This window comes from Taudactylus pleione, unplaced genomic scaffold (assembly GCF_031769625.1).
Source record: "Taudactylus pleione unplaced genomic scaffold, aTauple2 ptg000021l, whole genome shotgun sequence".
NCBI lineage: Eukaryota > Metazoa > Chordata > Amphibia > Anura > Myobatrachidae > Taudactylus > Taudactylus pleione.
Genome location: NW_028284423.1, coordinates 9,653,610 through 9,679,847, shown reverse-complemented (window position 1 = coordinate 9,679,847; position 26,238 = coordinate 9,653,610). Strand labels below are relative to the sequence as shown.

The following is a 26,238-nucleotide window of genomic DNA, read 5'->3' as shown; positions in this document are numbered from 1 at the left end:
TGTTATAAATATAATATACAGAAAATGAATGGAAAAAAAAACAGCTGATTCTTTCTTGCAATGCATATCCACTTCTCACTGTGTTACACTGAGGCTGATATTAACATGTTTTATTTACCATTATAAATATTTAGCAAGATTCCTAACCATGTAATGCTCCGAAAGCTCACACATATGTGTGATAACTGGTACTACAAGACGTCACAAAAACAATATCAGGAACATACGGCATTTTTCCTGCACTTGCTAAACCTTGGTAACCAATGGACTTAGCAAGAGCATGGACACTTTGAAGGAATATATTACATTAGTGTGTATTACTATACATTACAGGTACTTGATAACACTTTCAATCTGTTTGTAGGAAACACAAGCACAACTGCTACTGCATTCAGGAGGTTATCCGAGGCCTGAGGCAGCCTGTTGGAGCTATGCATAGTGGGGACGGTTCTCACCGACTCTTCATCCTTGAAAAGGAAGGTTATGTGAAGATTCTAAGCCCTGAGGGTGATTTGATAAAGGAGCCTTTCCTTGATATACATAAAGTGGTGCAAAGTGGAATTAAGGTCAGACATGATTGTGTTTTTCATACTTAAAATATTATGTTTCTTTAAACAATTTGTTCTTTATTGAAGCATAAGTACATAATATGATAATAACAAAGTTGTCAAATATAACAAAAAGAATATGTAAGACACAAAGAGTATCAGCACAATATATAAATAAATAACAAAATATCAACAAAGTTCACATATTACTAAATACAGAGTGATTAGACTCAATCAATAGCTATTGGGAGGACTTAAAATATTTTTCTCCACTATATGGCTGTCCCCAGATTTTACAGAGGCCTAAAATATTTCTGCTAGGTTTGGTATGGATTTAAATATGTTATGGCCTCTCGAACAGTCTACTAAAATAACTTGAAGTCTATATTAGCTTACCAAAAAGGTATCTATGTTTTGTGATAACCTAGACTCATGTCTTAAGCTGTGTACACATTAGACGATATGTGTACCCAGCGATGCAACGGGCGGCGGCGACGGGCCAACATATCGTGTAGCTGGTACACATTACACGATCCAATGCCCGTCCACCCGATATGTCGGCCAAATGTTTGGTACATGAGTGTTGTTTAGATGTCCCAGTTGGGGGAAAAATAGACACAGGGAGACAAAGGGTTAAATCTGTGTGACTGACGCAAACATTTTGGAAACTTGACTGGCAAGTCATTAATTAATTAAATTTTTTTTAAAGTTGGTCACACTTATTAAAATGCACTTTTTTTAAAATTAGGCCACATAGCATGTGTCCATATTGGAAAGTTCCACTTAGGCCAAATGACTAGAATGCACTGGATCTAATTTTCCAGGTTGTCCGATGACTGTATACACAGAGATTTCATTCCTAACCGGAGAAAAAAACTGATAGTGCACACAAAGGCTGATTTTTAAGATTAACTTTATTGGCTAAATTGGTTTGCAACAGTGCCACGTGTCATAACCTTAAGGCTAATGTAAGTGACACCTATTTATTGTATCTGTGTTACTGAACCACTTAACAAACTATTTCAGTCATATTTTATAATGTATTTAAAAATTATATTAATACTAATTTGTAAATATGGTAATATCAAAACATGAAGTCTGTGAAATAAGAGAAAATGCTATTATATCAGTGATTCCAAAAGGTTAATCTCACTTGCTACCTTGTGGGACAATCTGGTTACTCTGGAATTCAGTGAGGTGGTATTAGCTTTCTCACAGCCATTGACTTTAATGTCTGCCAAAATATTTCTACTTCACTATCTGTTCAAGCTACTCTGCCTCAATGTGTATTTCAAGGATGTGATTATTTCACATAGCTCAGTGCTATGTGCCATGCCTCTCTGCCAAACAGATTGAGTATATGTGTTTTTCATTATGTGGTTTCAAGAGTAGAAGTAGAATATTTACTTATTTCCCATCAAGGTGCTTAAATAATTCCAAATAATAATAACAAGTAATATTTTATCATATCTCTAAATATGTTGCTGTGATCTGATTATTACTCAATAGTTAAATAAATATACAATTTACCGTATCAACATTTATGTGCAATACTGACATTGGTGCCATCGTGCAGTGGGGGTGTAGCCATATTGATGTGAATTGCACCATTAATCCCCCATGTGAAGTGGGCAAGATCCGGGAGGGTGGTCCACTCTCCCAGGATTTTGAGAAAGGAGAGTAGGGAAGTTCTGCAACCATTGACAACCATCTGCATTAGAAATCACACTGTATACTTGCAGTAAAGTATTTGGTAAAAGATATCTGTAAATAACCTTTGAATGGGGACTGGAGAATCCAAGTTGTTCTCTCCTTGGATCTGGGTGCAGGATGTTGTTATTACCACCAGATTACATCAGTGATAATGAGTATGAATGTAACTAATGTTCTTCACTATATATTAAATGAGGTAAGGTTTTGTCATTATTTGCAGTTCGCAGAGAGGACAAATATCATTGTATAAAATTACACGTTGCCAACTTTAATTTGTACTATCTGTAATTTTCTAATTATATAAACAGAGCAGATCATGCAGTTTTATAGATGTACACACCTTTGTTCTGCAAAATTAAAACTCTTCAATTACTCTTAGAAAGTACAACATGAAATATGGAAGTTGTAGTTGTACTTTCTGCTTTGATTCAGGTAAAGATCCGCAAGATCATATTATATCTAAAGACACACTAATCTCTAAACACATCCTTGTTTCAGATTCTGCCTAGTATAGTAGGCCGCATATAATAGAGGCATAGCTTTATATCAGGGGCCCCCTCCTCCCTCCCCAGCTGCTGTCAGCGAACTGACAGCAGCAATAGACTCCGGCACTAGAGTGTACCCGGAGTCTACTGCGCTCAAGCCTGCCGCACAATTTTCCCGGTGATTTCCTACTGCGCATGCACAAAACGCTGGGAAAATGGCAGAAGCAGCCATTTTCCAGGCATTTTGTGTAGTGCTAGTCCGTGGGACTTCGGAGAGGTAAGTATAAAAAAAAGGTATGGGTGCAGGGTGTGCGGTGCATGCCCCCTGGACCCAATATAAATACGTCCCTGCTTTATATCATCTCTCTGCCAGGGCCGCTGAGGTATCACACGGGCCCTGATAATGAGGTGGGGGCCAGCCCTGTCTGGTGGTTGAGTCATCTTGGGTGGTACGGTTACTTAGGAGTTGTGTCTGTCTCCCCTTTTCCTGCTTTCAGTTAGTTTTGCTTGATATCTATCTTGAGTGTCTGTCTGTCTATCAATCTATCTGTCTGTTTGTTTGTCTCTCTCTCTCTCTCTCTCTCTCTCTCTCTCTCTCTCTCTATCCTCATTACAAATAATACAAATGTTATGTTACAGTGTCAGCGGCTGTGACACTGTAACGTAGCATTTCTCATGCAGATACACCCACAGTTGCAGACAGAATATGGGCATGCCACATATGAAGGTAAAAAGTTGCACGAAAAGACGCTCATCGCTGCCGGGTCACTGCACGGCATGGCTTGACTAGAAGGGCTGTTTAACGCGCATGGAAGCAAGATGTATGTGGACACATCTGTACAATTGTGAGTCCAGTATATACAGTCCCAAGTCCAGCATTAGATGGCAGAAATGTAAATATATACTCAAGATTTTTTCTATGAAGAAATGATGTTGTACAATAGAGGTTTTGGAAGTTACAGCAAAGATGAGAACGACAAAATACCTTTGCGTATGAGACATACCTAACGAGGTGCCAGTCGGATAGCCTTGGCCTTATGAAATACAAGCTCTGTCTTCCCTCCTGATAGAGAAGCTTCTTTCTCCTGACTGTCAGTGACAGTTGTCTACTAGGTAAAGCATTCATAGTGATGTATTAAATCTGTCACCAGGTTTCACCATTCTGTTTCAAAGAACACAGTAGACTTGTTTATGATTTGTTGCCATGATATTTCTTTTGGCTTCAGAAATAGTCATCTCATTCCTCGTGGGCAGCCTTGGACTGTTTTGATAACTTCCATCTCAACTGTGAATGTATTTTGTTAATTTACAATTGTATTTCCAAGTTACATATACCATGAATAATTCAGTAACACAATAGCTAACAAAATAAGCATACTATAGCTAATGATAGGAATGGGTATGAAATACCGGCGGCTGTTTAAACCCCAACTACAGAAACCCGACAGGACAAGATCCTGACTAGGGCTGGTAAGTACCCTAACCTTCCCCTCTTGCCTCTTAACCCTAACCATCCTTTAGTGGTGCCTAAACCTAACACTCCCGGGATGGTGCCTAACCCTAAGTCCCCCCCCCGGGGGTGCCTAAAACTAACCCTCCCGGGGGGGTGCCTATCTCTAACCTCCCCCCAGTGGTGCCTAACCCTAAGTCCCCCCCGGGAGTCCCTAAACCTAACCCACGGCTAAGTGCTATGACGTCCAGACTTACCTTGATCGGTCCAGCGTCCTTCTATATTCCGGCGTTGGGATTAAGTTAGGCATCGGTATTTCAACGCCTATCTTAAGTCCCCCGTCGGGTTTTAGTTGTCGGGATATAGACCGGCAGCATGTATTTCGCCGGTCTATTAACTACATCCCCTAATGATGTATTCTGATGTGTATACTGAAGGGTTGAAGGAACATTACACAAAATATAAGGCCACCCCATGGCCTAAATACTGTATATACATGGGAAGCTAACCTTTGTTGCCTTTTGGGTATTTTAAATAACTTTATTTTTAGAAAACAATCAGGAAGTACTAAGACAATGATGGTGCACAAGGAACCTTTTTCTTCAATGTTAAAAATATTACATCATGTACAATGATACATACTGTAACTTTTTGTTAAAATGTTTGTATGTATGTTGGGGGAATGTACCTTTTCTGGGATAGGTCAATAGTTAGCACTAGCTGATGGCATTTGCCTGTTCATTTCCAAGCTATAACTTGTTGGGTGACACTGGGCCTGATTCAGAGCCGGACACTCTGAATCAGGGCCCTCCTACCTAAAATTGGAGTGGCCTCTTGGCCACTCGCATAGCTGTGGGTGACCACCCACAGCTTATGCGAGCAGCCAAAATGATGGTCGTGATGGTCAAGACCATCGCGACCATCGGGCTTGCGATGAGACCCTGTAGTAGGGTCTCGCTGCCACAAGCCCAGGAGTGCTTTTGGCTCTATCAGAGCCAAAAGCACTCCCACTGACATCACTCGTGATGTCAGTGGGGCCGGCTCCAGACGGTAGGCTTTCCCATGGGAACGCCTCCCTCTGGGCAGCAACGCCCCCGGCACGCCCACCAAAGGGGGCGTGCTGTCACTCACCATCGACAGCACGCCCCCTTTGGTGCGAGACCCATAGCGACGGCTCCCTCCGTCGTGTGCATGCACACTAGGGCACCATCGACCCGCTTGCGAGCGCTCAGCGCTCGCGAGCGGGTCTGAATCAGGCCCACTGTGTTTTATTTAGTCCCTCCTCTGGGGGAATCCCAAAAGTGTTGCCTAAAGGGTTTAATGGAATATAAACCGCATTAGGAAGCAGTGGAGCCCAAGCCATGAGACAGAAAGAAGGAGTGCCATTATTGGCTGTACCTTGTTTCTATTACTAAAGTGAAGTATACATGACCTACACAGTAAGTATTATCTGGACCCCCTGCTTATGTAAACAGTTTGCATCTTGAAATTCAACTCAGGGTCCTGTGTATTACTGAGTTTCCAAAGATATACAGTGCATCCAGAAAGTATTCAGAACGCTTCACTTTTTCCACATGTTGTTATGTTACAGCTTTATTCTAAAATGGAATAAATTCATTTTTGTCCTCAAAATTCTACACACTATACCCCATAATGACATTGTGTAAAAAGTTTTTTTGCAATTTTTGCAAATTTAATAAAAAAAAAAAACTAATAAATCACACATACATTAAGTATTTACAAACTTTGCTCAATACTTTGTTGATGCACCTTTGGCAGCAATTACAGCCTCAAGTATTTTTGAATATGATGCCACAAGCTTGGCACACCTACTTTGGGCAGTTTCACCCATTCATCTTTGTAGCACCTCTCAAATACATCAGGTTGGATGGGAAGCGTCGGTGCACAGCCATTTCCAGATCTCTCCAGAGATGTTCAATCGGATTCAAGTCTGGGCTCTGGCTGGGCCACTCAAGGACATTCACAGAGTTGTCCTGAAGCCTTTGATATCTAGGCTGTGTGCTTAGGGTCATTCTCCTGCTGAAAGATGAACCGTCGCCCCAGTCAAGAGGTCAAGAGCATTCTGGAGCAGATTTTCATCCAGGATGTCTCTGAACATTGCTGCATACAACATTTGCTCTCTCCTGACTAGTCTCCCAGTTCCTGCCGCTGAATAACATCCCTGCAGCATGATGCTGTCACCTTCATGCTTCACTGTAGGGATGGTACTGGCCTGGTGATGAGCATTGCCTGGTTTGCACCAAACATAATGCCTGCCATTCACACCAAAGAGTTCAATCTTTGTCTCATAACACCAGAGAGTCCTTCAGGTGCATTTTGGCAAACACCAGGTGGGCTGCCATGTACTTTTTACTAAAGAGTGGCTTCCGTATGGCCCCTCTAATATACAGGCCTGATTGGTGGATTGCTGCAGAGATGGTTGTCCTTCTGAAAGGTTCTCCTCTCTCCACAGAGGAATGCTGTAGCTCTGACAGAGTGACCATTGTGTTCTTGGTCACCTCCCTGACTAGGGCCCTTCTCCCCCGATCGCTCAGTTTAGACGGCCGGCCAACTCTAGGAAGAGTCCTGGTGGTTCCGAACTTCTTACATTTACGGATGATGGAGGCCACTGTGCTCATTGGGACCTTCAAAGCAGCAGATGTTTTTCTTCCCCAGATTTGTGCCTCGAGACAATCTTGTCTCGTAGGTCTACAGACAATTCCTTGGACTTCATGCTTGGTTTGTGTTCTGACATGCACTGTCAAGTGTGGGACCTTATATAGGCAGATGTATGCCTTTCAAAATCATGTTCAATCAATTGAATTTAACAGAGGTGGACTCCAATTAAGCAGTAGGAACATCTCAAGGATGATCAGTGGAAAGAGGATGTACCTGAGCTCAATTTTGAGCTTCATGGCAAAGGCCATGAATACTTATGTACATGTGAGTTCTTAGTGTTTTTTTTTATTATTAAATTTGCAAAAATCGCAAAAAATATTATTACATGTTGTCATTATGGGGTATTGTGTGTAGAATTTTGAGGACAAAAATGAATTTATTCCATTTTGGAATAAGGCTGTAACATAACAAAATGTGGAAAAAGTGAAGCGTTGTGAATACTTTCCCGATGCACTGTAAACATCATACACTATAGTGTGGTCCATATTATACATCCCAATCCTAAAAACGTAAGTCAAATGTAGAATATAAATAGCCTAATTTTCATACATCTCCAGTGCAAATATCCAATGTACACAGCTCAATTTCCAAAAAGTAGGGTTCCATGTTCTGGATATATATCTTAATGTCCAGAACATACAAATGATGTTCCTATATTTTTTTCTACTATCAATCCAAAGCTCACATAAATGTCCCTTTATGTGTCTTAAACATTCTGGCGAATGTCTCCTGCTAATGGTTGAGGTGAACCTTGCGTTTACATCATTGGATACAATGTAGCTGTTCCTACAATAGACTTCAATGGAGATTTCACACCATTGAAGTCTATGGAGGAGACAGGCTGACCATGCACAGCCAATCAGCAGGCAGCTCCTACGGAGGCACCCGCTGATTGGCTGGCGGCTCCTGCAATGACCAGTCATTCATGTGGGGAAAGGTTTTTTATTACAGGTACCCTATGAATTCCTACTGGACAAGGGGACATGATGGCTTCAAGGATTCTAGGTGAGTATGTGTGATAGTGAGTGTGTGTGTGCATGTATGTTTTAATACATTTTTACTGTCACGGTGTGTGTGTTCTGTGTTTTTTTAAGTATTTCTTTTGCTGTGGAACTACAGGTACCAGCGGGCCCTGTAATGCCCCGCTTGCTGATACTTGTGGTCCTCCAAATACCAGCATGTGGGGGAGGCTTGCTGGGACCTGTAGTTCCACAGCAAAAGACAATATTATCACATCTAATTTTTACACCACACTACAAAGGTCAGGGGTGCCAGGGATAGCCCCGGGCTATCAGTCTAGACCTGGGGTGCCCTGGAGAGAGGGCCCCCTTTATTGGTGGGGTCCACACTTCCCCAGGGATCCAGCGGTCAGCGGTAATGCTTCGACATTACCCCCCACCTCGTTAGTAAGAGTCAGGTGCTGGTTATGGAATTTACAGGGGACCCCTACTCATTTTGTCCCCTGTATTTGCACAACCAGGACCGGATAAGAAAAGCCCTATGCTGGTATTTAAAATACAAGGGCCCCCTACGCATTTTGGCCCCTGTAGTTTTAGAACCAGGACAGGCTTTAAATAGCCCGGTGCTGGTACTTTAAAATACGGGGGCCCCCTACACATTTCAGCCCCTGTATTTTAAAAACAAGCACTAGCTGTACAGAACCCGGGCTGGTTATACTTTTGGGGAGAGGGTATACGTCTTTTTTTTTATTGTAAAAATATTTTTTATATGTACACACAGAAACATGCACATATCTCATGGATATGTACATGTTTTTGTGTTACTTTGACCTGCTCAGGATAAACTCGCTATCCTGAAGCTGGTCTATTGTTTTTGAAATTTCTCAGGCAGTAATGTGTTGCGAGTGAAGAACTGACACTCTATTTCATTGCCCGAGTTCTATCTGGGAAAACATCTGTATGCGAGATGCTTTTTTGTGAGTTATAGTAAAGCCCGAAAAATGCAAGTTTTACTATAGTCACAGCCTATCACATTTGCAAGTGAGTTAAAAATGCGAATTTAGTGCTGAACTCGCATTTTTTACAAATTCAGAACCCCATATCTGATGAACTTGATATTTTGATGCCTTCAGTCTGCCCCCAAGCAGCAATACAGCTGTACAAAAGTATCAGGCAATGGAAATGCTCAAACCTGGACAGTCATTTTTCGGGACAATGGGCCTGATTCAGCAAGGATCACTATTCTGGTTATACGCACGCAATGCAGTTGCTAATATCAGCGAGGATATGCAAATGTTTGCATTCACAATGCGATCTCAGCCTAACATGAGGACGCCCACTTCCCCTTACTCACATCCATACACTGAGGCAACATAGCGAAACAATCGGTAACATCGAGTAACATCGGACCCATACGCACAGTTAATGCAGGTCAGACCTCACTCAGGAATTGCTAACATCAGCGCACGCTATGAGGCCTCAGGCTGCATATTGGTTTGCAGTGACTAATTTATGCACGCTCCTGCAACGTCATCAACTGGCACGCTGGCGTTCGCCTGACCACCCCCCCTTCACCACCCACAAACGATACTTCCTGTCATCACTCTGCAATGGGTCTGTGTACACACTGCGCTCTCATTCCCGATCACAGTTGCTAGTTCGCACACACACTGCGATGCATACGCATGCGCAGATCGTGAAAATCGGCCTATTGCGTGCATCTTAGCTCTTGCGATCCTTGCTGAATCAAGCCCAATGTTCTCAATTAAGATATTCTGAGTAAGAAAGTTTGTGTGCTGCAGATGTTGTGATAAATGTAAGATCTCCTTGAATACGATCCTATATTAATAAAAAAAAAAATGCTGTTTGTGTAACATTTGATCATAAACACCTGCCAAACGTCCCATTGCTTTATATCAATGCATGCTGCCAAAGAATATATATTGCTTACAAAATGAATTGTGATACTTTAGAGCACCATGTAATTTAAGCTTAGGAAGTTTAAATGGCGCTAGCAGCAATGCTCATCATTAGTTTTGCATTTTTAATATTATCCGTAGAACTTTCAGTGAACGATTCAACTTGGAGTGTTACAAATACTATGAAATTACATTTGTCATATACTTTACACTGTATGTCATACATCACCATGGAAAATGTAATCTAGGTCTTGGTATCTGATGTTACTGGCTTTTCGGGTGGTGTGGAAGTGTTACATAACTTACAGCCAAAAACGGCTAAGAGTGTGTGTGTGTGTGTGTGTGTGTGTAGGGGGGGGTGGTATGCAGACTATGAGTGTGTGTGTGTGTGTGCGTGTGTGTGTAGGGGGGGTGGTATGCAGAATATGACACTACCAGGTGGGTGTGTGAGTGTGTGTGTGTGGGTGGGAGGGGGGATGTATGTACAAGATAGCCACCACCAGGAGAGAGAGAGTGTGCGTATGTAGGGGGGAGGAGTGTTATTCCGGAAATGGGCACTGCCAGGAGTGAGTGAGTGTGTGTGTGCGTGCGTGAGTGTGTGTGTGCGTGCGTGCGTGTGTGTTGGTGGTGGTGGGGTATGCAGAAGATGGCCACCAACACCAGGAGTGTGTGTGTGTGTGGGGAGTACGCAGCATATGGGCACTACCGGGTGTATGTGTGTGGGAAGGGGGGAGTGGTATGTAAAAGATGGGCACCACCAGGAGTGTGTGTGGGGTATGTAGAAGATGGGCATCATCAGGAATGTGCATGGGGGGGAGAATGCAGCACATTGGCACTATGGGTGAGGTGAGGGTTACAGGAATGGACACTGGGCCTGATTCAGAGCCGGACGCTCTGAATCAGATAGTCAAGACCATCGATAGTCAAGACCATCGCAACCATCGGGCTTGCGACGAGACCCTTGTGGTAGGGTCTCGTTGCCGCAAGCCCAAGAGAGCTTTCGGCTCAAACAGAGCCGAAAGCACTCCCACTGACATCACTTGTGATGTCAGTGGGGCCGGCCCCAGATGGTAGGCGTTCCCATGGGAACGCCTCCATCTGGGCAGCCACGCACCTGGCCCGCCCACCAAAAGGGGCGTGCTGTCACTCAATATCGACAACACGCCTCCTTTGGTACGAGACCCGGAGCGACGGTTTGCCCATTGCTATCCGGGTCTCGCACATGCGCACGACGGAGCCAGCTAATTCGTGCGCATGCGCACTGGGCCACCATCGACCCACTTGCGAGCGCATAGCGCTCGCGAGCGGGTCTGAATCAGGCCCACTGTCAGGAGTGTGAGGTGGATATACTGTAGGAGATGGGCACTACCAGGAGTTTGAGGGGAGTACAGGAGATGGGCAATAGAAGGAGTGTAGTGGGCGGGGGGGTGAAGGGGATGAGCACTATCAGGAATGTGTTGCGAGTTTAGGAGATGAACACTACCAGGAATGTGTGGCAGGTGTAGGAGATGGGCACTACCAGGAATGTGTGGCAGGTGTAGGAGATGAGCACTACCAGGAATGCGTGTCAGGTGTAGGAGATGGGCACTACCAGGAATGTGTGGCAGGTGTAGGAGATGAGCACTACCAGGAATGTGTGGCAGGTGTAGGAGATGGGCACTACCAGGAATGTGTGGCAGGTGTAGGAGATGGGTACTACCAGAAATGTGTGGCAGGTATAGGAGATGAGCACTACCAGGAATGCGTGCCAGGTGTAGGAGATGAGCACTACCAGGAATGCGTGTCAGGTGTAGGAGATGGGCACTACCAGGAATGTGTGTCAGGTGTAGGAGATGGGCACTACCAGGAATGTGTGGCAGGTGTAGGAGATGAGCACTACCAGGAATGTGTGGCAGGTGTAGGAGATGGGCACTACCAGGAATGTGTGGCAGGTGTAAGAGATGAACACTACAAGGAATGTGTGGCAGGTGTAGGAGATGGGCACTACCAGGAATGTGTGGCAGGTGTAGGAGATGGGCACTACCAGGAATGTGTGGCAGGTGTAGGAGATGGGCACTACCAGGAATGTGTGGCAGGTGTAAGAGATGAACACTACAAGGAATGTGTGGCAGGTGTAGGAGATGGGCACTACCAGGAATGTGTGGCAGGTTTAGGAGATGGGCACTACCAGAAATGTGTGGCAGGTATAGGAGATGAGCACTACCAGGAATGTGTGGCAGGTGTAGGAGATGAGCACTACCAGGAATGCGTGTCTGGTGTAGGAGATGGGCACTACCAGGAATGCGTGGCAGGTGTAGGAGATAGGCACTACCAGGAATGTGTGGCAGGTGTAGGAGATGGGCACTACCAGGAATGTGTGGCAGGTGTAGGAGATGAGCACTACCAGGAATGTGTGGCAGGTGTATGAGATGGGCACTACCAGGAATGTGTGTGTGACTACTAAATTGGGGGGAGAGCAGGGGCAGTGCTGTGTAACTTTGCCTAGGGCACCTGGAAAGCTTGCACCAGCCCTGTATGTATCTGTACTCTGTACCCGATCTCCAGCTCTGCTCCATACTTGCCAACTCTCCCTTATTGTCAGGGAGACTCCCTGAAATAGCAGCAATCTCCCTGTCTCCCTGAAGAGTCTAGCAATCTCCCTCATTTCACCTTACCCCCATTATGACACTTATATAAAAGAAAAAGCAGAGATATATACATTCAAATAGGATCATTAGTATAATTTCCCTGCATTGGGTATAAGGCACAATGATCCCTATGGCTACATGTATATTCTGAGAAGTATCAGTGTGTTTCATCAACAAGTAGATCTGACTGACTGCTTTGGTGCTCATTTACATGTGGATGTAAATCAATTTTAGGACACGCCTCTCAGATGTAGCAGTACACGCCCACTTTACCGCCTCGCTCATAGGTGCTGCTTTCACAATCTCCCTGAAATGCTTTTTCAAAAGTAGGCAAGTATGCTCTGCTCTGCTCCCTCATTATTTGCTCTGAAACCTGACTCCAGCTCTGCTTTGCACTGCACCCTCACTCTGTGCTCTGTAACTGATCCCCAGCTCTGCTCTGCATCCTCACTTTGGGGCCTATTCATCAACACTAAAATAACGTTTTTAAGGACATTTTCCTTAATTACCGTTTTTTTAGTATTCATTAACACACTTAGCACAGGAGATATCACTGATATCTCCTTATTAAGTTTGCCTGCATTTATTTCCACACTTCCCACATTAGTATGGGGATGTAGAAATTAATGTATTCATCAAATTCCGAAAATTATGTATTTTCGGAATTTGATGGTGTTACTATACCTGCTGTCAGCATGAGCAGGTCCCCCTCAGCCCCCCCCCCCCCCCGGCGCTCTATGGTCCCTCCTCCGGCTCCAGCTGTTTTCCCGGCAGAACACAGTAAAGTTTTTTCCTAAACTGTACTGTGTTCTGCCAGGAGAACACAGTGTCAGAGCAGCAGCCGGGTAGGTGGGGGACAGGGAGGTGAGTGGTGAGGAGGAGGGGGGGGGATGGGGGAGACACACAGATTTACTGCAGTTGTAGGCAGTGCTGCGCATGCGCTGCTTTTCTGAATGTAACGGCGCATGCGCAGCACTGATTACAGCTGCGGCAAGTTAGAGTAGAGAGGGAAAAGTATCTATTGCCCGAAAAGCTGTCATCGCAAAAATGACAGCTTTTCGGAATAGATACTGATGGAGAGGAGGAATGATTAATTCCTCTGGTAATTAGGTCGAACTCCATGCGAGTTCTAAACCTAATTACCTCCATCAAATTTTTAGTAATGATGAATAGGCCCCTTTGTGCTCTGTAAATGGGCCTCTGCACCCTCACTCTGTGATCTGGAACCGGGCTCCAGTTCTGCACTCTCACTCTGTAACCAGATCCCAGTTCTGCATCTTCACTCTGTGTCCGGGTCCCAGTTCTGCACCCTTGCTCTGGAACCAGGCTCCAGTTCTGCACCCTCGTTCTGTAAACAGATCACAGTTATGCATCTTCGTTCTGTGTCCGGGTCCCAGTTCTGCACCCTCGCTCTGGAACCGGGCTCCAGTTCTGCACCCTCGTTCTGTAAACAGATCACAGTTATGCATCCTTGCTCTGTGACCGAGCTCCAGTTCTGCACCCTCGCTCTGTAACCAGATCCCAGTTCTGCATCCTCGCTCTGTAACCGGGTCCCAGTTCTGCACCCTCGCTCTGGAACCAGGCTCCAATTCTGCACCCTCGCTCTGGAACCGAGCTCCAAGTCTGCATCCTCGTTCTGTGACCGGGTCCCAGTTCTGCACCCTTGCTCTGGAATCGGGCTCCTGTTCTGCATCCTCGCTCTGTGACCAGGTCCCAGTTCTGCACCCTTGCTCTGTAACCGAGCTCTGTGCATGTTCTTAGGGCAGACTAGATGGGCCAAGTGGTTATATGTAGTAAATTCTATCACCCCCACCCCCATGTTTGGCCCATCCTCCGTTATTGTCTCTGCTATCCCTATGTGTTTGTCACCATTTTTATGTTAATATTTCTGTCACCAACATACAGTATATGTGATGTGTACCTGTCTCTCTGTTCCCATATGTGAGCTACTCTGTGTCCCCCCTTTGTGTGTATGTCTCCCATTGTCTCCCCATCCCATATGTTCTCATATATGTTCCCCTTCTTTTTCTCCCATCTGCTCCCACAACCCACTATCCAATTGCCACACACCTCTCCTCCATTGTCTTCCACTTCTCCCCTCTTTACAGGGTAAGATCAGCACAATTTACCCTTTGAAGAGGGTGATAAATTAATAAGAGCAGAAAGTTATTTTTCTTTTTAAGAGGCCAAACAATTGAGTCTCAGCTGGTGACAGGAATTTTAAAGACATCTAAAATGTATTTCACATAACCAAAATCCCTTTAGTTTCTGGGGGCCTAGGTGGCCCCCACCATCAGTGGCACCTTTGGACCCCACTATCAGTCGCACTGTTGACGTATGTTACTGTGTCATTCATGTCTCTGTACACACCTACTATCAACAACCAGTGACGTATGGTGAGGTAAATGGCTGGGGAGGCACTGGCTAGTATCAGAGCCAGATTTACAGACACATATATGAACCCGAGGGTTCATGTGGACAGTATGGTTACAGAGCGAGGGTGCAGAACTGGGACCTGGTCACAGAGCGAGGATGCAGAACTGGAGCCCGATTCCAGAGTGAGGTGCACAAAGCATGATTGCAGTATCTGTAGACATTAAAAGTGGGTCGTCTCAGTCTCTCACGTTCAGATGCACGGATGTACACCAGGTAAGTACTCTGTAGCAGCATTAACATTTATACCCCTTTCAGATATACAACCCGGGAAATTTCCTGCTCAGACCCGGGAATTTCTCCTGTGCAAATTCCCGGGTATTTGGTCGAGACCCCCCTTTCACACTACAGTGTCTACCCGGAAAATTCCCAGGTAGACCCCTTTCAGACAAGAGCAGGGTTTTTCTGCTTACCTGCCTCTTCTCTGCCGTCTGCTCCTCCTAGCCTATCCCCTCTCTGGCTGATGATGATGATGTCATCATTCAGCTGCCGGAAGCTGGCCAATCATAATGCGGATTTTAATTTATTTTTTTTTCTTATTATTATTTTTTGAAAATTTATTTTAATTCCCGGGTGGTCCAGCGGGAGTGAACTGGTGGCCCGCTATGGCTGGGATCAGTCGGCGGTCTCCAGCGTGGGTGTCCCCGGTGTCCGGCTGGGGTCCTGTGTCGCTGACACAGCGACCGGCGTGGCGGGCGGCCCGCTGTGGCAGAGACCCACCGGCGGGTGTCCCCACCATCCGGCTGGGGTTCTCTGTACACAGCCGGCCGGCGCTGGGGATGGTGAGCAGCAGCGCTGAGTGTCCTATAGGACGCTCTGCGCTGCCAACTCAAAGCAGCAGTGCTGAGCGTCCTATAGGATGCTCTGCGCTGTCAACCCCATGTAAAAGCTGCTTGGTGCTGCCCGGGAGTAGTAAATTCCCGGGTAGCACCATTCAGACAGAAGCAGGGTAATTTCCCGGGACTTAAGTTCCGGGAAAAACCCTGGTCGATTGAAGGGGCGGCTACCCAGGAACATGTTCCCGGGTAGGTACCTTTCATACAGACGCGGCAACCCGGGAATTTGGCTGAGGCAGGCCAAATTCCCGGGAATCTCGAGATGTCTGAAAGGGGTATAAGTCACCAACGCAACTGCAGAAAAAGACAGTAGGAGAGCCACCACTGCATCCAACTCAGAAAACGTCCCTCTGCAGAGGGAGTGTCCCGCCCCCTCCCCCTCCACTAACCATACCCCTTCAACAGACCCCACCTCCATTAGGGCTGCTTCCAGAAATTTCCTGGGCTGGTTTTCCATCCCAATCTACCCCTGAACCACAGTGTGCATATTAAGTGAATTTATAAAAGAAACAAAATATTTGAAGGCACTTTTTTATTTTATTTTTAATTGGTCTAAACCTGTGCTACAGTTTTTTGTTATATCCACTTATGTTTTAACAATCTGTGATTCACTATTTCTCATTGTAAGCGGATTATTGTATAGTGAAATCAGACTTTCTTATATTAACATTAATGTATATTATTAATGGGAGGATAAATTATCTACGTGCTAGTTGTTGTCTATTTTATTTTACTAATAAAAGTTGTGAGGAAAGTTGGTATGTATTTAAGTATATGAATGCATACACCTCTTAAAATTATAGTAGACTTTGTGCAATTACCAGTGGGGTATCTCAATTAAAATACATTCTGTCCCTGTCTAAAATTCCATGAAACCTGATTGGTTATGGGACAGACACCTGTGTGAATAGCGCCATCTAAAGGTGAAACTGCATACTACATATTTTCATAATTAATTTTAAAAGGACAACTACTGCTAAGGGACAGTATCTTCATGCACCCCTAAGCAAAAGTGCAGAAAATAACAGCCCTTCCAGCATGACCGCTGGTTCAAAATGTTCTGCTACAAGAAATTCCCACTTTACTTACTGTTGCAATTGCCTGTCCTGAAGTAAAATGTGTTCTTTTTTTTAAGATATCAAATCATTTAAATCAGCCCAAGCAACGGTAATTAGAAGTTTGTGAGCGGAACATTTTGTAGCAGGTGGAAGGAGTCCTGTTGCATACTAGACTGAAATTAGATGAAATAAACAGGGAAAGTCAAATATGTTAAAACTGACCCCTTGCAAAGCATTATCACACAGATGATTAATAATCCACTGTCATTCTCTATTCTGACAGCCACAAATATGCTGACAAAGTTGTGGCCTCAGGATCAGCTTTCAAAAGGAATTTTTCCAGTCGTTTCAGAGCAACAGGAAATATGAATTGTGGGACATTTATGAAAACTTGGGCAATGAAAAAAGGTGATATTGACCCCTAGTAACCAATCAGATTTCATCTTTAATTTTCTAGTGTAGTTCAGAAATGAAAGCAAACATTTGATAGGGTTCTATAAATAAAGCTATGTTTTTCCTCTGTGATAGTTATCATAAATGTCCTCCCCTCCATGTTATGTGGTGGAGCTGCTCTCAGATGCATCCCAGTCTCCAAGAGCCCAAGGCAGCTGCCTGTTCTGACACTTTCTGTGGAAAATCCTGTTTATATGCAATTTTAAATTCTCCATATGCTACAATGTTTTCTGAAATATATACAACATGGCACTGTATGGCAGATGGATCAGTTTGTCAGTTCTACAAGGAGTTGTTCACACTTCATGCATGAGTTCATCTTGTAATTGGATATCCCTCTCAAGCGTTATTTGTGGAAGTCCTAATGAGTATGACAAGAGTAGAGGCACATTGAGCCTGAAAGGCCAGCATTTTTGTGGGGGAGCACCTTTCACCTACCCTACTAGCCAAGAATGCTGTTCACGGAGCCTTAGGAAATTCACTCTTTCTTGGTTTTGTTCCTATTATCTAACATTTCAGATTCTGGGAAAGAAGATAATACTTCATTGGTTTACATACACATGTGTACATTTCAATGTTCTCTGTTTCCTTGAGAGGAATCCCAAGGAGCCAATTAACCTAACGTGTTCCCAAACAATTCTCTGTTTGGAAAGAATAATTTTCAGTGTGGGTGTTCCTTGAAATTGTATGCTTCATACCCTGTTATTACTGAAATGTGTGCACTGCTCGACAGAGTGCCAGCTACGTTCTCATGCACTGTATAGATTATTGCAGTATCCCACACACAGTGCAAGATAATCCCTGTTTTGATTTTGTTAGGCGTACAAATCCTTTTTGAATGTTTAGTAATTTAAAAAATGTAGAAATCCCATCTGTATCTAGAACAACGATGTGTAAACAGAAATTGCTTAATTTAAATGTTTTAATTAGGGATTTATTTGGTTAAAACAGTAGTGTGACATGTTTAAAGAGCTTTTTATATCTAGAAATCAATGCTGGTTTTCTTCTACATTACACAGTGCTGAAAATGGTTTACTTACTGCGAGGCTTGTCCATTTAAAAACTATAAATTCAAGATTGTACTAATTGCCTTTGTAGAAGCATGACGTATTATAGTGATGATTTGCTTTTCTTGGCATTAGCTACATTGCAAGCATTTGCAATGTTTGATATGTTTAATAGTATGTAAATTATATGTTTAGTGAAATCAGTTCCCCTCAAAACTGCCTTTTTCAGTTTGAACTGTATCAAGAGTAAAGTATTGTCTTTTTAAAGGGAAAGAATAAGAGGCATATTTTACCTAGGTTGTAAAATAGAATTATCCCTGGCACTTCAATGTGAGGGTTTGTTAAAGGAATCAATGAACATGAATAAAAAATAAATTAAATTTATTTCAAGGTTAAGTAAAAAGGCACTCCAAAAATTATAAATAAATATATAAAACACATCTACTATTAGCAGACAACATATAAAAACAAACCACATAAAACATATATTATGGGTTGCAGCCCTTTGGACGGGGCAACAATGAGGAGATACACTTATGGCGTTTTACTCTTAACCTCTTAAATAATGGTATGCAACACCCTCCAGGGTGTGTTACTCCAATTTCCTATTGGACAAAAGTCAATGTCTGAATGTAAAGGGGTACCTTCATTAAGGGCTAATAGCCCAAGTTCCTGGTGTGTCAGGGATGTCTGTAGAGGTTGAGGTCGTTTGCCGGCAAACTTGTAAGGGTGGAGAAAGTGTGAACCACTTCTCTAGATGTCCCTTACCTCACTGGATCTACGCGTTTCGCCCCGCACCTCGGGCTTCGTCAGGAACCTAGGGGCTATAAGGCTGCAGCCAGGGCTGCCGTGAAGGGGTAGGAGCAGGTACTAATTACCCAGGCCCAGGCTTGTTGGGGGGGAACCCGGGTCCGATGCCGCCCCCCTTCCCTCTTACCTGTCAGCCGCTGAGCAGCAGCAGTCTCCTCTCCTCTGCCTGTGGGGGGAGTGATCACACCGATTGTGCCCCCCCTGGATCTGCACTGGGCTGAGGGGCTCACAGCGTCTCCCTCCTCAGCGCACAGTGCTGCAAATGGTGTAGCCGCTTCTCCCGCAATCAGGCCACACCCCCTATAGAAATGGTGCCAGGGCCGGACTCTCTACGGTCCTGGCTACAGCCTCCCTCCTCCCGCTCCCAGTAAAAATCTGTCACCTGTAGGGACTGCCTAGCAGTGGCAGTGACATCCCATTGAAAGTTCTCCCTTCTAATCACATGATGGGCAGGCTGTCCCAGAGGGCCATCAGAACTGTGTCTGGACTATCGGGAAAAATAACTTATCTTATTGGAGTGGACTTTGGAGCCTATGCAAGGTACTCTGGAGGTGCCTTGCATTCTTTTCACCTGCAGCTCCAACACCTATTCTGGGTAGGAACTGTCCGTTTATGTCCTTAATTTGACATTTACATTTGCACTTTACTCATAAGATTGAAAGTGCTTATTGGACGCTCCACTGGAACCTAGGAACACAATTATACGTGTTTACTTGCATAATTTCTTATATTTGTCCATTGCTGCTATATTTTAGAATTTTTATGTACTTTTTATTCATTGTTTCATTATGGTGTCATTCTATTTACTTATGTTGTAAAAAAAATATTTTTTTCTATCAGACAATTGATATTGAGTATCATATATAGCGCCAAAGGGTCAATAATATGTACTTTTTCTATTAGTCCCAGAGGGATGTGTTTTCTTCCCTACTGTTACGGCAGCCTTAATTGGCTTCTAGATAAATAGAAGCAGGACGGCTTGCTAATTTATGCGCATGCATCAGATCACGATCACAAATGGAAATCACACTTTATTAATAATTATGTTTTCTTTTTCCTTTCTTTACTATATTGTTGTTGTTTTTTTATTATTTATGAATGGTCAAAGTATTACACTGTGCGTTGTCGGGATCATGATACAAATAAATAACATACCATCAGTATAACTGAAGGTAACAATGTAAGAAGAGGGGGAAACGATTGATATATATGGTGTCCTGCATATGAGCTTGCCATTGTAGAAATCATAATACTGTCAGCTGCTGGCAAAAAATGAATGTCCTTCACCATTTATTTTGATTTAACGTACTTCCTCTTCTGTTCCCGGAGAAGGCATTTGATCTTGTGGTTACCTACCAGGGCGGAGTGGCAGTGTGCCCAGTATTTTCCTTCAGTTTAATGCTCATTGGTGGACACAGGTTATGGGGGTATACCATGCCTATCAGAGGTATTTATAGTGCTTCTAAATCAGTAGACTGCACAAACCCATCTCCCATCACCCCCAAAAAAGCTTTTGTATCTCCGCACTAACTAGTGCCAGGTGCTCCCAGCACTCTCAAAAAATAGTGATTCTCTGGTTCCTGGGGATCTGGGCAAAGGTCTCCCAACTGCCCCATTTAGGGGATAATAAGATCTATGACTATACTAATATATTTTAATTGTAACTTTCATCCAGTTTTTAAAAAAATATTATTAAATATAAGTCCTGAATAAATATGCGATTGCATATACACATACCACTAGTGATAAAATCAGATTTAAACTGTATCCTCGCTATCATTGTACTCCCTACTAAATATCTTAGGCATTATTTACATTCAATGTTGGTATGAATGGAATACTACATCTTCAAGCCCCTTAGGAAATTGCAGAATCCGACTTTGCCCAGCCTGTACAGGGATGCCCTATCTTGATTTGTCTGTGAATGTGCCAAGAGGATTGTGGTCGCAGGCATCGCTGGGAATACCCCACCTACATGATGTTCAGAGAGGCTACGGCCTTGCTCATCTCCAGGCCCCATAGACACTGCACCCTCGGCACCTGCCCTAATGTGAATGTAGCGCAAACTATAGAGCTGTAATGTTTATACATTGGCTATTCATCTTTTTAATATATTTATGATTGGCTTTTAACAGCCTAAATTATTTCAAATAGGACATCCACAAACAAGTATGTATGCCGTGTCCATTATACATTATACATAAAGTAGATATAATTTACTATAAATGTACAGTATGCAAACTAGGCAGATTGTGTTGAATTATACTATATCTGTCACGATAATCCCTGCCCTCACATGTTGCTGGTAATTACTGATATATTAACCCATGGTTCCAATAGCAAGTATAATACAATACTGAAATCATTGGGTCAGAAGTTCCCACTCACCTATAACCATGAGCAGATGTGACATTTTACCTAATGGACAATTGCCTGCTCCTGGGTTCTCCTATTATCAGTTGCAGTAAACTCAGCTGAATTACTTCATAGATATTACAGGTATTTTTTTTTTCACATCCGTTAATTAGTTCGGCATAGTTGACTGAAGTGTGACAAATGTGTTTAGACAGGTGTGTACCTGGTGGGTAATGCTGGAAAGAATGCAAATGGATTATATATTTTGAAAAGATAACAAAATCAGTTCTCTCTGGAAATAAAAGCGGCTAGTATCATACTTTAGAATAATTCATAAAATATTAGGAAAATAGACTTTCAGCTGCTTATGTGATTCTTATACTTATTTGTCTTATGAGTTTTGTACTGTTGCTACCTCTAAGTTATATAAGAAGCCACCTTTTGATAAAGGCCCTTGTTACAACTTTAATTCACCCATAACTAAAGACCTTACATCTGTACATTCCTGTAATGCTTCTTAATTGAACTTTCAAGGTACTGAAAGGGTAAATCCCTCCCAGACTCCGCAAACTGTTTAAATTACTTTAAGAAAGAAGTTTAGTGAATTTTTACATTACAGACCTACATTCCGAGGGTTTAAATTTCAAATGGCATGTCAGTCATTATTTGTAGTTGAATTATTTACCCCGTCAGTTTTTACTGTATCCTTTCTATCTCATTATTGTTTTATGTGTGCGCGTAATTCAATTCCTTTCTTGTAAATATCATTTGATTGTACAATATAGTGACTTCACCTGGTGAGTATACAGTATTGAACTCTAAAATATGAACACTTGATTGATTGTGTGTTACACAAATGGTCCTGTTTCAATAATTTATATATTTTTTTCACAACTATTGGAGCATACACACGGTCAGATTTGTCAGATGAACGATTGAATGATTTGAACGATTTTACCAAAGTTTTTGAACGATTTGAACGATTGAACGATTTTTGACTGCATTGAAATGAATGGAATCGTCCAAGTCTGACTGCAAACACATCAGATGTCAGATATCGTTATCTGACAAACGGGAACGCGCATCGTTCAACGTTCATCGTTCAGGCATGTCAGATATGTCTGATTTTCCTTCAGATATGAATGATTGAACGATTTTTTAAATCGTTATCGTTCAGATCTGAAGAAAAATCTGACCGTGTGTATGCATTAAAGTTCTGGAATACAAGCTGCCCCCCCTTGTCCCTTTAATTTAAATAAAATGCCAATAGCTACAGTGAGAAAAAGATAAATGAAGTAAATAACTAAAAAAGGATTGCAATACATTAAATATACGTGGTTTGTAACATAATATTAATAAATTATATGCTACAAATATATATACTAATTATAATTATATACTACTCCTTTTTAGATAATTATAATAAATGTACTATAATGAGGTTACAGTTATAGTTATATAATAGACTTCTGGGTTAAAACATCTTTAGGCATTTAATGTAGGAAGTACCGCTGACTCTCTCAACTGAACGCTACCAATGAAAGCAAAGCAAACACCTGTCCCTTTGAAATATTACACCACAGCTAAGCTTAACATTCTGCAAGAAAAATAACAGCAGAGACTAAACACAAAGCCAAAACTCCAGGCCAACCAAAATAAAAATGATAGATTATTTAGTACAGATTAGTCAGAGAAGGTGCATGAGGTATTATAAATTAATCATAAAAACACATCATAAATGCTTATAGTTATTGGGGAATTGATGTTGGTTTGGAGCAGAAGGAACTCCTAGTAACAGATTTAATTAAAATCTGTTATGACATGTGTGAGGCCACGTCTATTAAAAAGCTGACACTTTCTTTAAGGGTAACTGACTGCGACAGATTTATAAATCATACATCTTCTAAAACAAACTCATCAACCATAATCTCAGCGAGAAGTCAGGGATGTCTAAAATCCAGAGCATTTAGGGGCATTCTTGCCTACCCTCCCGATACGTTTGGCAGCCTCCCGAAAATTGGGTGCCTCTCCTGGCCCCCCGGAAAGGCAGGCAAGCCTCCTGGCCCCCTGCGATTCGTCCGTGCCCCACCGCCTGCAATTACAAGATATACCCCAGCAGCGGGGGGGGGGCGCAGAGGCGCGATTCGCACTGCATTGCGTCATCGTGGCCCTGTCCCGTTTCACATTGCCGTTCACAATCTGGGCATTGTGAAGAGGGGGCAGGGTCATGATGACACGATCGCGTTGTCACACCCCATGCTCCGCCCCCTTTTTCCACGACACTCCCCCCACCGTGGAAGCCTGACACCTCCTTCCCGAAAGGAGAGAGCTAAGAGTCGGTAAGTATGTTTAGGAGTAGAACTAAAGCTTATAAAACAAGCAGGTGGTGGTGTTGCCCATAGCAACCAATCAGATTCAACCTAGCATTTCTCTATTACATTCTAAAAAATTAGAGAGAAATCTGATTGGTTGCTTTGGGCAATGCCACCACTTGTCTGTTTTAGCAACTTTAGTAAATCTACCCTACAGAGTTGGAGGCAAAGGGCCTAATTCAGAGTCACACACTATGCCGATATTCACCCAGCCAATGTTTTACCTTCTGTGCATGAGTCGCACTGCACATTCGTCCCGATTTTGTTCGTGCACAGTCACAGATGGAATTTAGGCGCATGGTAGCATAAATGTAAATAGCGTTCCTGGATGGTGACTGAGAGGTAACAGGGGAAGTGACGAAAAAGATGCATGGATATGTTGCCTCTGAAACGGTTGTCATGTTACCTACAAAGATGCTGAACCGCTCACACAGTAAGGCCATACTCAGGCAGAAAAGCTGTACCTGCCATAGGACAGGAGCAATTATCGATGGTGCGACCGATGTTTCATCTAAAGATGCATCAATCAGTATTTCAGTGTCTACGGACGCTGACAGTGCTTATACATTTAGACACATGGATTTACACCTGGAAGAACTTTGTAGCAGCACTTTCATAGAGATGCAGACGTGACTGCGGCAAAAGACGCAGCAGCGTCTGCGTTCTACTCAGAATCAACCCAAAAGTGTGTTTTTAATTGTGAAATTCTCTTAAACAGGAATGTGCATTACATTGCATATCACTGTGTGTAATGCTGATTATACCGGCATCTCCATCTGTCAGGAGGTAAGTCTGTTGAGGGAGATCGTCCCCTGGAACCTGGCCTGTGCTGATGACGATGATCATCAAAGTGGACTTTTGCAGTGCGTATAGAAAGGTTTAACTAAATAAAAATGGCATGCCCCATCCTCCCCCCTTCCCTATAAGTGTAATCCAAATGCAGGGCTGTAACTAGGGTGGTGCGACCTGTGCCATGGCACAGGGCACCGCAGGGCAGGGGGCGCTGTTTGGGCCTTTCAATTTTCCTGTTTATTATCATTCTCACTTGTAGCTTCCTCTTCTTTTATCCCCAGCATCTCCTGGCCTCCTCTATCTCTTCCCTGGCCCTTCCCCATGAGGCCAGAGGAGTAGCGTGGAACCATGGCGCCCGGAGAAAGTGCATGTCATAGCGCCCACCCCCCTCCCTGTACTGAACTGTGCCCGTGGGTTATGGCCAGCCTGCAGGGGAATACTGAAATGAAGAGAAAAACAGCAAATAGTGGCAGTATCACGCTGGGTGTTGAGGTCCCATTGGGGGAATAGAATGCTTTGGTGATGCACTATCTGACATTAAGCACTGCTTTATTTATGTATAGCACCTAGGGTCTGACTTTTATCTCCTTTGAATCATTGTTATTAGTTAATGGAGGAAATTGTATGATATATTCTGATCATTTAACTTAAATGTACAGAATACATGTGCTAGAGTGAGATTCCACAGGGTGCACAGCTTATTACTGCAATTACTGCCCCAAGCAGCTAACACTGGAGTGGGAACACCTATGGGAAGCTCCATTCTCAGTTATGCTCCTACTTCGCAAATATACATTGCACCTATATTAATGTGAGTACTATTAATCATGTCATGTTCTGTCTACCACCTTTATTATTATTTCAGGTCTCCTAATATTTTAAAAGTCCTTTCAAATAACACTGTGTGGTCATGCCTTGGAACACCTCCATTACTTTAAATAGCAAAGACTTTTTTTAAACTCATACCTTATAATTGAAGTTTAGGATTTTACATCAGATGTGTTACTTTTAAGTCCATTGAAGCACAATGAGTGAATGAGGAGAGAAGAAGGGAGGAGATCAAAGAGGAGAGGGGAGAGGAAAGTGCTGATCAGAGAGTGAAGTTGACGAGCCAATAAGAAAGGAGAGGGTAGGTGACAGAGGCCAATAAGAAAGAAGAGAGGAAAGGCGAAGCCAATCAGAGAGGGCCAGTGAAAGAATCCAATAAGATAGAGTCCACAGGGGCAAAGAGCCAATCACATGGTACAGAGGGGAAGGAATGAAATAGGTGAGAAGTGAATGTAATCAATCTGACAGGAAGGGGGAGGTGACAGAAGATGATCACATAGGAGGGAGGCCAGAGGGGAGACAATCTGGCCAGTTTGAGGGAGCATGAAATGTAGAAACGGATCTCAGATCCTTACATTATTTAGGATATAGAGCAAACAAACCGAGATAAAACTAACAGGTGGCCGTCATACTGTGTAGCATCCCATGACTTCCAGAACTCAGGATGGTGCCCTCTGTCCATTTTGGTTCCCAGAGGTCATGCTCCACTGGAACCACCCTCGCTACTCCCCTGCATGAGGCCATAGCCCTTTTTCACGTTCAGTATCTTATGTCCCTATTTAAAAAATGGGGAGGGGGCACCAATGCTCTCTCTGGAACAGGGCACCAAAAAGTCTAGTTACGGCTCTGTCCAAATGCCGGCATTCATAGACTGGGCTTATTATGGCACGGTTTTAATTCTGTGCATGTGTCCG

General features: G+C 43.3%; 1 protein-coding gene across 1 annotated transcript in view; it reads left to right on the top strand.

Moving 5' to 3' along the window:
• Positions 1-26,238, top strand: part of HHIP (hedgehog interacting protein) — a 145,983-nt gene that overhangs the window by 33,224 nt on the left and 86,521 nt on the right. The window contains exon 4 of the mRNA XM_088448037.1: positions 365-566. Coding sequence (XP_088304163.1) covers positions 365-566 — 202 coding nt within the window. The remainder of the gene's footprint in view (positions 1-364; positions 567-26,238) is intronic.